This window comes from Balaenoptera ricei, chromosome 2 (genome assembly GCF_028023285.1).
Source record: "Balaenoptera ricei isolate mBalRic1 chromosome 2, mBalRic1.hap2, whole genome shotgun sequence".
Taxonomy (NCBI): Eukaryota; Metazoa; Chordata; class Mammalia; order Artiodactyla; family Balaenopteridae; genus Balaenoptera; species Balaenoptera ricei.
The window spans coordinates 94,008,833-94,022,209 of record NC_082640.1 but is presented as its reverse complement, the minus strand read 5'-3'; the positions used below and the strand labels follow the sequence as shown (position 1 = coordinate 94,022,209).

General features: G+C 48.6%; 1 protein-coding gene across 1 annotated transcript in view; it reads left to right on the top strand.

Annotated features, from left to right (window-relative positions):
* Window positions 1-13,377, top strand: part of GLDN (gliomedin) — a 69,582-nt gene that overhangs the window by 42,080 nt on the left and 14,125 nt on the right. Inside the window, exons 3-4 of the mRNA XM_059913303.1 lie at window positions 4,892-4,909; window positions 5,281-5,388. Coding sequence (XP_059769286.1) covers window positions 4,892-4,909; window positions 5,281-5,388 — 126 coding nt within the window. The remainder of the gene's footprint in view (window positions 1-4,891; window positions 4,910-5,280; window positions 5,389-13,377) is intronic.

The following is a 13,377-nucleotide window of genomic DNA, read 5'->3' as shown; positions in this document are numbered from 1 at the left end:
AATCTAAGTGGTTCAGCTCCTATCACGTATCTACCCAATTCTAATCAACTCCAGCTAGGAGTGTTGGGTGGGGTAATCAGAGCCATTTGCAGGGCCCAGTGCAAAATGAAAATGCAGGGTCCCTTGTTCATGAAGCAGGAAAAAGGCTTTTTCCTTTCTTCCACAACCTCTCTTGACCTGCCATGGTGGGGCTTTTTATTTGCTACTTAATGTCGTACTCCTTGAGGCATGGGATACTCACCGCATGAGTACACACCCTCACAGGCACAGGGGCTCCCTGGGACAAAAGCACGCAGGGCACACATCCAACCCTAGCCTCCCCTGCACTCGAGCCTGGGCCCCCACTGGGGTGGCAGGTGGCAGCAGTCACTGATGGGGCAGGGAGTGGGGAGGACACCTCAAGGGGCACAGGAGCAGGCAGGGGAAAATCTGTCCTGGGGAGGCAGGGAGGAGATAGAAGGCAGGGCCACATATAAATCAAGACTCAAAGCCCCGGGCCATGCTCCACTGTCCCATCAGACTTCACTTACAAAGCACAAATTCAAAGAAAAAATGATTAAGATTGTCCAAACGATCTAAGAAAAAAGCAAAAAAGGTCATGAAGAACCTAGGGGTAAGACGGGAATAAAGACACAGACCTACTAGAGAATGGACTTGAGGATATGGGGAGGGGGAGGGGTAAGCTGTGACAAAGTGAGAGAGTGGCATGGACGTATATACACTACCAAACGTAAAATAGATAGCTAGTGGGAAGCAGCCGCTTAGCACAGGGAGATCAGCTCGGTGGTTTGTGACCACCTAGAGGGGTGGGATAGGGAGGGTGGGAGGGAGGGAGACCCAAGAGGGAAGAGATATGGGAACATATGTATATGTATAACTGATTTACTTTGTTATAAAGCAGAAACTAACACACCATTGTAAAGCAATTATACTCCAATAAAGATGTTAAAAAAAAAAAAAACAAAAAAAACAATGTCCAAACGGCAACTGCAGAGCATTTAAACCCAAGCAGGGAGCTCCCTTCTTAGCATGCAGTCCTGTGTAGCTGCACTGCTGGCAGGCCCAGGAAACAGCCCTGCGTACAGTGTTAACATGAACGTGGCTGCCCACATGTGTTCCTAGAGGGTCTGTTATTCCAGAAGAGGAGAAGGGTCAGGAGCTAAAAAAACATCCTGAAAGATGGTTTGCTAAATAGCTAGTAGGCACACATTTGACATTTGACATTATTATAATGACTCATATTTGGGGCTTCTTCTGGGTGTAAGGGGCCGTGAGCAGCTCAATTGGCATCCCAGGATATTGGGACGGTCATCATCACTGTAGCACTCTGCTCCTGAGCTCTTTGGAACCGTTTGTCATCCTTTCTCTTCTGAAATTCTCTAGCTTCAAGGCATGAGACCTGCTGGCTTCCCTCTTCCATCTTCAGATCACACTCTCTCTCTTTCCTGGTGCTTCTTCTATCACCTTCCTCCCTCCAGATGGGGTGTGTCCCCCTCTCTACATCCCCAAATTTGGCTCAGACATTTCACTCTTACCTGAAGGCTAGTAGCTCCCAATATTTCTAGGGTCTGGAACCCCTTTAAGGAGAGTGACTGACTCTTTTCCCAGAAAATTTTCACATCAGGTCGAGGGGACCCAGGACCACCTGCATCCCATACACCTGTGGTGCTTGGTAAAAATGCCAGTTCCTGGGCCTTACTCTAAATCCAAACCGAATCAGAATCTCCAGATGGGGCCCAGGTAACTGCATTTTTACAAGCATTCTAGTTGATTTTGTGGCCTCAAATGTGTAAAAACTGTAGCCATAGGGTATCAAGGATCTCAGGTCAGTGTCAAGAAACCCTAATCTAAACACTTCATCATAGTGATACCCTTGGCCATAACTAATGTGTCCTAAGTATACAGCTCCAGCCAGGACCTCTTTCCAATACTCCACTGCATGGAAATGGTTATTGGACTGTCCTTTTTTTTTAATTAATTTTTATTGGAGTATAGTTGATTTACAATGTTGTGTTAGTTTCTGCTGTACAGCAAAGTAAATCAGTTATGTGTATACATATATCCACTCTTTTTTAGATTCTTTTCCCATATAGATCATTACAGAATATGGAGTAGAGTTCCCTGTGCTATACAGGAGGTTCTTATTAGTTATCTATTTTATATAGAGTAATGTGTATATGTCAGTCCCAATCTCCCAATGTATCCCTCCCTGAGAACTCTTGAAACCTACTATATACAGTTGATTCTTGCTTGTTTACCTTTTTCTACCAATCTGCACATCTGAATTTGGCTCCATCTGCAGTCGGGACTGACGATTGATTGATTTCTTCTGACAGCTCTCAAAGGGCCATATCACCTCCTTACCAGGGCATGTGTGCGCCATCTGGCGGTAAACTGACCACACTGACTACAGGCTACACTGACCGTAGAAAATGCCGTGCTGTTTTCAGCAAATCATTTTTGCCCAACATAGGACTGTATGTACTGAAAGCATACCTTCAAACACGTATTCTTCCCAAAGTTTTCATTTCTGTCAAATAGGCTCATCAGTATCCAGGCTCAGTCGTCTGAGAGGCCTCCTCAGCTGTCTCCTACCCAATCAGACATGGACATGTCCTGCCCATTCTTCTGCTGAAATACCTCTCGAATGTCTAGCTCCCTCTAGAACTCTACAGTCACCAACCGCATTTATCCACAACCTTGTCCCAAACTTTAACTACAAAGATCCTCTGGATATTTTCTCCCTGCCCCACCCCCTTCCTTCCCTGTCTCTTTCTCTCTCTCATCTCACTCCCTAGTTCTATTCCATATCCATCTACAGAGAGGATATCAAACACACGCTGATTTCAGTGTCATCCCCCCCTGCTTAAGAATCAATCTACTGTAGCTCCGCACTGCCTGGCACATACCGTCTACACCCCTCCACTTGGTCTTCAAGTGCTGCTGCCCCACATCCCTCTGCCAAGAACACACTTCAGCCTCATCTCTACACACTCCCGCTGAGCCATTCTTCCTCCTTTCTCTCACCCTGAATCACGCAAGCTCCCACCCCTGTACCTTTTCTCCAGCTGGTCTCCTGCATGGGATGCCCAGCCCTCACCCCTGCAGCCATGTCAGGCCACTGTGTCTTCAGAGCCACAGCTCAAGGCTCACTCTCTCTGAGAGCCTTCTCCGACTGCCATGTGCCCAGACTTCCCTGGCACCTCTGTAGGGGTTTGCTTCTCTGTAGCTCCCTCATCTCATTGTGGTTTCAAAGTATTCACCTTCCTCAGATAGGTCGTAAACACAGCAGACACAAGGATCAAGATTTCTACTTATGGGAGGGCTTCCCTGGTGGCGCAGTGGTTGAGAGTCTGCCTGCCAGTGCAGGGCACACGGGTTCGAGCCCTGGCCTGGGAGGATCCCACATGCCGCGGAGCAACTGGGCCCGTGAGCCACAATTACTGAGCCTGCGCGTCTGGAGCCTGTGCTCCGCAACAAGAGAGGCCGCGATAGTGAGAGGCCCGCGCACCGCGATGAAGAGTGGCCCCCACTTGCCGCAAATGGAGAAAGCCCTCGCACAGAAACGAAGACCCAACACAGCCATAAATAAATAAATAAATACATAAATATAAAAAAAAAAAAAGATTTCTACTTATGGGAAGATTGTGGTGCACACAGAAGTGCTTTGTAAATGGTGGTTTTCTTTTATATATATATATAGATATATATATGTGTATATATAGATATCTTTATTGGAGTATAACTGCTATTCAATGTTGTATGTGTTAGTTTCTGCTGTACAAGAAAGTGAATCAGCTATATGTATACCTATACCCCCATATCCCCTCCTTCTTGAGCCTCCCTCCCACCCTCCCTATGCCACCCCTCTAGGTCGTCACAAAGCATCGAGCTGATCTCCCTGTGCTATGCAGCAGCTTTCTACTAACCATCCATTTTACATTTGGTAGTATATATATGTCAATGCTACTCTCTCACTTCGTCCCAGCTTACCCTTCTCCCACTGTGTCCTCAAGTCCATTCTCTACATCTGCATCTTTATTCTTGCCCTGCCACTAGATTCATCAGTATAAATGGTGGTTTTCTGAAGAGTCACAGGCTTGGATCTTTAGAAAGACCTACCCACTCCAACATTGGTGATTGTTATATGTGGTCCGGAGAAGCAAAAGACCCTCAACTGTTCATGTCATGACCTCACTGGCTTGTCCGAGTGCTTAAATGGAATAATTGTCACTAAGGCTATTTGTGGAAGCAAAATTATTGTGTTAGATTATGTGTAAGTTATTCACCTGAACCCCTTAGATCCTTGGGTAATTACACACTAAGAAAGGTATCTGTTACCTGATCTGGGCCCTCAAGTTTTCTCAGGCTATTTTATGCAACAAAATAGAGACCAAGCAAACCAGCTTCTGCTCTCAATTCCCCTTGGCGGCCTAGAGGAGACAGGCTGGCTGGATGAGCGTATTTGGGGCTGCTCCTGGGACAGCTGGATCTCAGCCATGCAAAAGCAGCACTTCCTGACACCTACCTTTGCCAGGGCTGCACTAGTGCCCACCCACATTGTCACCAAACCTCATTTAATTAAGTTGATTGCTTGAGAGATGACTGATTTATGAGTCTATAGTGAAGCCACTTAGAAATTATTCTTAGTCCATTGGAACTTAAGCAAAAGTGGTTTTGATTGGCAAATGGGTCTTTGTTGAATTGTTTCTTAGAATCTTTGGGCAAATATACTGAGTTCTAAGTAAAAGGCATGGGGCGGTTCCTTAGGGCCCATAGATGGTTAGTACGTTTTAAGAGGGGGAAGGTGCTCTTTGTTTTTTGGGTTGTGGTGTTGGCTTCACTTTCTTCCATCTGTGGTTTACCATCTAAATTTTTTTTTCTGTTGTAGGACCACCTGGCCCAGCAGGTAAGGACCCATGGATTTTTCCAAGTTCATGGGAAGGATATGGGTGGCTGGCTCCCCAGGATCACTCAGAAGGGACTGAAGCAGGGAAGGAAGAAGAGTCTGAAGGCAACCTTGACTATCACTGTGTCCCCCTCCTTCTCTCTGCCCCAATCACCAGCTCTCCTGTTCCCTCCCACTTGAGAACTTGCTGTCACCATTCGCCACCTGTCACTGCTTCAGGCGGGGGCAGGGAAGGTAGAGAAAGAAAGGAAGAAGCAGGAGAAGATCTGGAAGAGGCGTCAATGCCTGGCCAGTTTCACTGGCTAAAGGAAATCATGTTAACTTCTGTGAAGATTTTTTTAAATGTTCCCATTTCCCGTGTTTTGATGCAGGACCTCCAGGAATTGGTGGGTTACCAGGACACAACGGATCAGATGGACAGCCTGGTCCCCAGGGCCCAAAAGGCGAAAAAGGAGCAAATGGAAAAAGAGGAAAAATGGGTATTTTGTCACTCTTCTAATTCATTTCCTTGTTTTTTGTCTCTATTATTGCATTTGGGATGAACCAAAGCTGGTGCAGTGGGGGAAAAGTGCTGCATCTCTGAATGCAAGGCTGGTTAATGCTTGCCTGGAAGCTGCTGTGTTCTGGGGCGGCAAGGGCCTTCTCTTTGGTCCAACCCCAATAAGATTTATATCCAGTCTGCCTGAGAGAAGCAGTATACCTGAGAGCTGATGTCCACTCCTCTGCTTGCTCTGATGCAGACAGACAGATGGAAGGGGCAGGAGTGAGCAGTCCTGGGGAGGGCCACTACACGGGCTGTGAAGGCTGTCTGTGCTGGTACCCCAAGTTCTTTCAAGTGTCGTTCCTGCCCGACCCTCTCACCGCCTCCTCCTGCCCAGTAAATTTTTATGTTTGACTGAAAATCAGTTGACTGATATTGACCCCTAGGTTTTCCTGGCTGGAGGAATCACTAGAATGATTTGAGTAGGAAGGCAGCATCCAGGCTGACACTCAGGTTGTGTGGTCCCAGCTGTCAGGGTCTCCTGTCCAGGGGTCACAGGACTATTAAGAAGATGTGGCTGGCATCTCTGAGAGACCTCCTCTGCCCTGCTGTGAGTGGTGGCATTGCCACCACCCAAGCAAAGACCTGGAAACACCAAGGTGTCAGATGTGTCAGGGAGCAGTGACCAGCAGGGGCTCAGCTAGGGCCTGGCAGGGTCTGGGGGTTGGAGGCTGGGGCAGGGCGAGTTCTGAGGGGCTCTGAGCACCAGTCCTGGGAAGTCCATGGGGAAGGCCGGGGCAGAGTCACCTGAAGAGAGCTGGCACATGGCACAGTGGAGGCGTGAGGGCAGGGGTTAGAGACTCCTCAGGGCGCTTTGAGGAAGGCCTGGTTCTTAGCCGCAGCTGAGGGTGGAGGCTCCACCGACTCTCTTATTTATTTTCAATCTCTTGGTTACACTGCCCCAACTCACCTGGACAGGCCCCAGTTTAGAAGAACCACTAGAACAACTCTTCCAGACAACACAGGAACCTCTTCCAGTGTTTCTGCTCTTAAACAATTTGAGTGAGAGCCAGTGGAAAGGGAGAAAATTGTTGAGGGGCTCTGCCACTTGCCAAAAGCCTGCATACCTGTGTTCCCAGGGGCAGCCTCTGTGAAAATGGGCCCACGCAGCCCATGTCAACTCCGTCCCCAGAAGTCCAGCAGTTACAGCCAGAACTGCAGAGCAGAATGGACCCTTACATGTCAGATAATAACTATAATTATAAATGAATATCAGCATCAATTAATGATGACCGTCAGTGTTCAGGCACTTGGTTTATCCCAGAAAGACCCCAGAAATGTGATCTGGTCCTGAGGATTCAGTAATGAGTATTATGAGAGCCAACAGTGAGGGGGAGGGACCACCATACAGCACTGGATGTGGGTCAGGTGAGAAAGGGGTAGCTCCAAAAAGGTCTGAGACAGATCTCTAGCTTTGAAGAGATATGCTTAGCATGCAGCCCACAACCCAGTGAGGGCAGAAAAGAAAAAGTCTATTTATTTCTATAAGACGTATTTATGTGGCAGGTGTTATTCTAGATGCTGGAGATCCAGAAATGAAAAAGCTGACAAAATCTCTGCCCTCATGAGGCTGACATCCTAGTCTGGGCAGATGGACAATGAACAAGATAAATAAGTAGAATATATTGTCTGTTACGCGGTGCTAAGTGCTAAAGAGAAAAATAGAGCAAGGGGAGGGGATAGGAAGTGTGTAGGGTGGGGCGTGACTGTAGACTGGGAGGCCAGGTGAGGCCCCCTGAGAAGGGACCTTTGAGCAGACACCTGGAGGAGAGGAGAGCGCAGGTGGCGGACTGTCTGGGGGAGAGGGTTCCAGCGGAGCCTGTAGGTCCAGTGTGCCTGCAGACGCTGAGGAGCAGCAGGGAAGCCAGCGTAGCCGGACAGAAAGGATGAGAAGTGAGCATGGTCAAGTTGAAACCAGAGAGGTAACAAGACCGAATCAGGTTAGCCCTGAGCATTTTAAGAACTGGGGTTTGTACTCAGACACCTGCCCTGCACACCTCACTGGCAGCCACACAAAGGAGCCTGCAGGAGGGAAAGGAGGAGGCTTTGAAAAGGCTAGCTCTATGAATAGGTTGTTGGAAGCATTGCTCAGCCCTCGGCCAGCTCAGACTCTAGCCTGGACCATCCGACTCCAGAGCAAGGGCTGTGCTGTCCCCGTCACCCTGCCAAAGCCGCACAGCTATGCTTTCCCTCCCCTGCTCCCTTCCTGAGCCCAGGGTGGATTCCCATCCCACCCAGCAATCAACAGAATTGCAGGGAGTGGGAGGAGGGACCAGAGCTGGCAGGGCCACAGAGGGGAATTGGCTCTATTCTGGGAGCCATGAGAAGCCACGAAGGGGTTTCAAGTAGGAGAGTGACATGATCAGATCTGCCTTTCTGTAATACCCCCGCTGCTGCTGGTGGGGGACACACTGGAGCGAGCGCACAAGTGCTGCTGTTAGGGAAACAGGGCAGAAGCTACTCAGCATGAGGGCAGAAGGGATACAGGTGGGGTGGGCAAAGGCCGATGAGCTGAGTGATATTTGGGGGTGAAATCAACAGGACTTGGGGGAAGGTGGATATGAGAAGGAAGGGGAAGGGACCACCAAGACTGACTGTGAGATTTTCATCCTGCCTGACTGCTCTTCCCTGAGGTGAGGGGCCCTAGACTGACTCAGGTCCAGGGAGACAGTCATGGCTCAGCATGGGATGTGCTGAGTTTGAAATACCTTGAAACATCCAGGAGGAGGTGTCAGGGGGCCTTGAAGATGCAGGTCTGCAGTTGGAGAAGACCCCGGGGCTAGAGGTATACATTAGGGCGTCACCCAAGGCAGTGGGCTTGTGGGCCAGGATGCAGTCCCTTAGGGAGGGAGCTACTAGCAGAGGAGAGCCTGGGTCAAGCCCTGAGAAGTAACAGCATCTAGTGACCAAGTAGGAGGGGAGGAGCCAGCAAATGAGGCCAAGGACAGACTGAGCAGCAGGAAGAACACCAGGAGACGATGGGAACATTCATCAGCAAATACTTACTGAGAGGGTTCCAAGTACTAGTGGGGAAACAATATAGACGTAGCCCCTATTGTGGAACTTTCCATCTTTGGTGGGGAGGCAGACATAAATAGTCAACACAAATACATCTGTAATCACAATGTGAGGTGCACATTTGAAGGAAAGAACAGGGTGTTATAAGCTACAGTGCAGAGAGGGCGGGTCGGGAGGTAATGTCTGAGGTCAGACCTGAGGGATGAGGGCGAGGCAGAGGGTGGTCCAGGTGGAGTGCACACACCTGCCAAGGCCCTGCTGGGGCAGCTGGGGGAGGGGGCATGCAGCAAGGTGAGATGGGAGGCGGGGGCCAGGCCCTTCCAGAGCCTTCAGGTTAGTGGTCTGGGTCTCTCTGTCAGCCACAGGGTCTCATGCAGGATGTGACTTGCTGGGCCAGGGTCATGGCTGTGGAGAAGGAAGGGCCGTCATTTCAGCTGAGAGTTCCAGGATTGTTAGTGGTTTGCCAGGCAAGGGGTGGGAGAAGGGAGGAGTGGGTGTGCATTCCAGAAAGAGGGAACAACAAGTGCTATTACCAAAATCAGGAAAAAGAGACTGTGTTCCACAGAGATAGGACAGGGTTAGGCTGGACCGTGCCCTCTAGCAGTGATCCTCTGAACAATAGTAAATAGCTGACATTTACTGTCAGGCACGCTACTAAGTCCTCTCTACACTCACCTCATTTAGTCTTCACAACAACCCCAAGGAGATGGGTATTTTTACCAGCCGTATTTTTCCCAGATGAAGAAACCTTATCTTTCTGTTTTCCAAACAGGTCAGGCCCACCCTTGTCCCAGGGCCTTTGCACTGCTGTGGCCCGGCCCTTCTTGAGGCCTGTCCTTCCCACAGAGCAGATCTCAGCTTATAAGCCACCTCCTCTTCAAGATTGTCCCTGACCTCTGTGTCTGGCACCTGCCTCAGCAACTCAGTCACATTTCCTGCTCTTTTCCAATAACATATCCCTCCCTGAAATTCTCTCCCAGCGTTGCCTGTTGATATGCTGATGGTCTGACTCCCTAGGGAGAACGTGAGGTCCTTGAGAACCAGGCCATGTCACTCTCGCTTAGACTCAACCTCCAGAGCCTGGAACAGCCAGCGAAAGAGGACAATCAAGTCATGGTTGAACTAATGGACATAACTTGTCTAATGTCCAAAAGCTAATAAGTGGAGGAGGCGGGACTTGAACCCAGGCCTCTCTGACTCCTGGACTCCTGCTCTTAAACACGACTGCACTAAACGTCTAGGCTCAAGGGGGTTGGGCCCAAGCTGTGAGAGTGGCGTTACTGGAGGTGCCGCAGAGCAGGAGCCGAGGGAAGGAAGGCTGGGCCTCGGGAGCTAGTGCTGTTAATTGTCGAAGGATGATGCTGAGTCTGACCCTGAGTCTTCCCGGGAGGGTGGGAGAGCGCCAGCCCTTCCGAGAGGCCCGCAGGACGTGTGCAGGAACGCACAGTTCAATGAGTACTAACCTGTCAGGCAGGCAGAATGGTCCCTGCTCTCCTGGCAGAGGGGAGCCAGGAAAGGAGTTCCGGGAGCACCTGCCTCGAACCCCGACTGGCTCTGAGGCCTTGGGCGGGTCAGTCCCTCATCGGGCCTTGGTCTCCTCTGTACTCTAAAGAGGTTGTCTTCCAACAACTCTAGCATGGCTTCTGGTTTTTAAACAGCCTGCTCTAGTGTTTGCCTATGAAAGAGAGACTATTATTTGGCATAGCTCTCAGCCAACCCCAGCTGAGGCTCAGTAAGTAATTAATGAGTGAAAAATGAAGGAATGCATGAATGAGAAGAATAGAACATAGTTTCTGTCCATAAGAGCTTACAGTCCTGTTGAAAGAGAAGATATAGTGTATATCCAGGATGAATTCAATAACTGGTTATTCTGATATGAAGATGCTTTATACTACACAGCAGAGAATACTGCTGGTAGAAAAATCTGAACTTTCCTGTGCAGATAATGAACAAATAGGATCCAGTGTAGAGGACGGATTGTACAGTAGAGACAAGTGTAAAGGACAAGAGAGACAAGTGTGATCAACATCTTGGAGACAAACAGAGGGGAGATGGGGAGGGCATTGCAGGGGGAGAACAGAAAAGCCACGCTCGGAGGAACTTCTAAGGAGGTTGCCCCTGCGTATAAGAGGGGACCCAGGTGAGCCTGGTGTGGGGTCAGGGCCTTCAGCTCCATGTCTGCAGGAGGCCACCGGGAGCCACTGTGGGCTCTTGAGAAGAAGACTAACCTGACGAAACCAGAGTTTAGAGCTTTAGACCAACAGCTGTTTCCGGGATATTGAAATACGAAGATAACCCTCAGTGTCTGACTTTAGGGATGCTAAGAACAAGGGTGCAGTAGGCCAGAGCCAGAGCTTGAAGTCTTGGTTTGGGTCCCAGATCTTCCGCTTACTAGCTGTGTGCACTTGGGCAAGTTACTTAATCACTCTGTTTCCTTATCTGTAAAATGAGAACAGTCATAGTATCTGCCTCATAGTGTTGTTAGGAAGATTAAATTAATTAATATATATATATAAAGTGCTTAGAATAGGGCCTGACACATAGCAAGTGCTATGTTAGTGTTAGATATTACTGTTGTTGTTGTTTCCAAGGGTGAGGAAGGAAATCTGAGTGGAAATGCCTGTATTTATTTGAAAACACCGACTTAGATTTAGAGAGAAGAACTGGACTTACATGTTGTCAATTTTGCAACTAGCGTCTTTTTCGAAGTTTGACGTGCTATGCCTCAAAACCAAGCCTTTTCTTTCTCTCCATCTGCCTCTCACTTTCTTACTTGAGTTAATGCCTCAGTGTCTTCTCTAAGAATCGAATCTCCACCAAAACAGAAGTAAACGCCCTCCTCCTTATTCATCCCAGTCTTGGGTCTGGGTTTTGCCCAACACCCTCGGCTCCCTTTCCTCTGCCTCAGTCGGAGACAGATGGTCCTGCCAAAAATAAGATGTCCTCCCTCACCCCTTGCAGTGAAGATGATGGCGTTGACCCCAGCTGGTCACACAACCCCAAACTCTAAAGCTGGGAAAACAGCTTGTTTTGAGTGGGCACCACTGGGGAAGGAAAATAGCAGAAAGCCACACCCAGCGCCCGAGCGAAACAAGAGGAATCTGGCCTTTCTTCCCTGGCAGAATGTGCTGACTCAAAGCCTGCCAGGAATCACGGGACAACAATGCCAGGGTCCAGGCCACACAATGTTTAACAGTGTCCCTGTGCACAGCTGAGTCAGGGGAAGGTAGAAAGTGCCACATTCAAGTCCTCTGATGACGTGGCGGTATACTTCTGTGCGTGGCCAAGGTGGTTTCACCAAGCAAGACAAGGGAAAACTTTGTGGAGGCAGCAAAGACGGTACGTAGACAAAACATCCCCTACCCTTTCTTAATGAAAGCTTAAAAATTATCATGCACACACAGCTGAGAGTCAGAATACATCCATAAGCAAAGGTCCTTAGTATCCTGAGCTTTAAACACCTGCCCCTGTGCAGGCTGCATTATAACAGCTGCATTACAGTATGAACATTTTTCTATTTCACACCTTGCCTTTTTGAGAAAGGGGGAAAAATGCATAAGAGGAAGGAATAAAAGAAAAGAAGGGGAAATCAAACGATGATGCAGAGAGGCTCTTTGTGACTAGAATAAATGCCTGAAAAAAGAAACCCCTTAAGTAACTAGAAGATACCATTTCCCTGAGCATTGCTGAATGTAGGTCATGTGACACCTTTAGAAGGTATCAGTTATACTCGGCGCATTGTGCTGGCTGGACACTATGGCAACGTTCTCTTTTGTGTCCTTCAGATAATGTGCTAAATTGCCTATTTAAAATACTGACAAAAGAACGTGTGCTCATGCAGAGGTCCCTGATTAAGAGAGGTCCCTGCTCTTCTTCACATCCTCTTCCACTGTGTCCCCAGCAACTCCATCAGTACAAGGTGACACCCAAGATCACCCCTGGCAGAGGCAGGGAACCGGGGGCTTCTGACCCCCATCTACAGCTGAACTGCATGGTTTCCATTGAGTTTTTTTTTTAGTAGTTGGCTGAAATCTGGTGAATGTTTCTTTGTTCACCACATTTTTTAACAGTGATCAACACTTTAAGTTTCTTTCGTATACTGCCGACTTCCTTGGGATGGTCTGTGTAGGGTGCCTTGAACCTGGAAGACCTTATCATTCCCTCGGCATAAAGGAAAGCTGCTAAGAGCTCCAGATGTATGTTTTAGGGAATAATGGCCTCCGATGGCAGTGCAGAGTATTCCAGCGCTCTCTGTGGTGTGATGTGATATAATAACCTCCGCATTGCTGCAAGGACTTGAAAGGAGCCAATCGGGTGGTGGAGAGGGGCTTTCAGGGTTGGATGGGAGGTTAATCTAAGTGACCCCTAAGGTGCCTTCCGATCTGTAATTCTATGATTCTCTTGGGACAGCTATATAGGAATCCTATGGGGCTGGTAGAAAGTTGGGGGTAGGGTTCAGAATTGGTCTTAAATCTGGGGGGAGGACAATTGCAATGGCACAGAATGACAATTGGAGAATGGGGATTGGCCAGGTTGATGGGGCACAGGAGAGGGGTGAATGGGCAGTCACTCAGCCAGAACCTGTAAGAAGGGGCTTGGGACTGGCAAGGTAATTAGAAAAAACAATGAATGCTAAGCCCTCTTGGTTAAAGAGGTGGAGAGAAACTGAAGTTTTGCACTAAAACATGCCTCTGGCTCTTCCCTATTGCCTGAAGTCTCTGCCACTTTGAAAAATATCTCTATTGAGCAATATCTCCAGGAGGCTCTTGTCAAAATGAGCAAATGATCCCTGCAATAGGGTATCGTATTAACTGATCCATATCTGGCAATACCTTTGCACAGTAGTAAGTAATCACTTTCCCTCTCAGTGTGCCTAGGTGCTCATGAGTTCTAGCAGCTTTTTTATAGA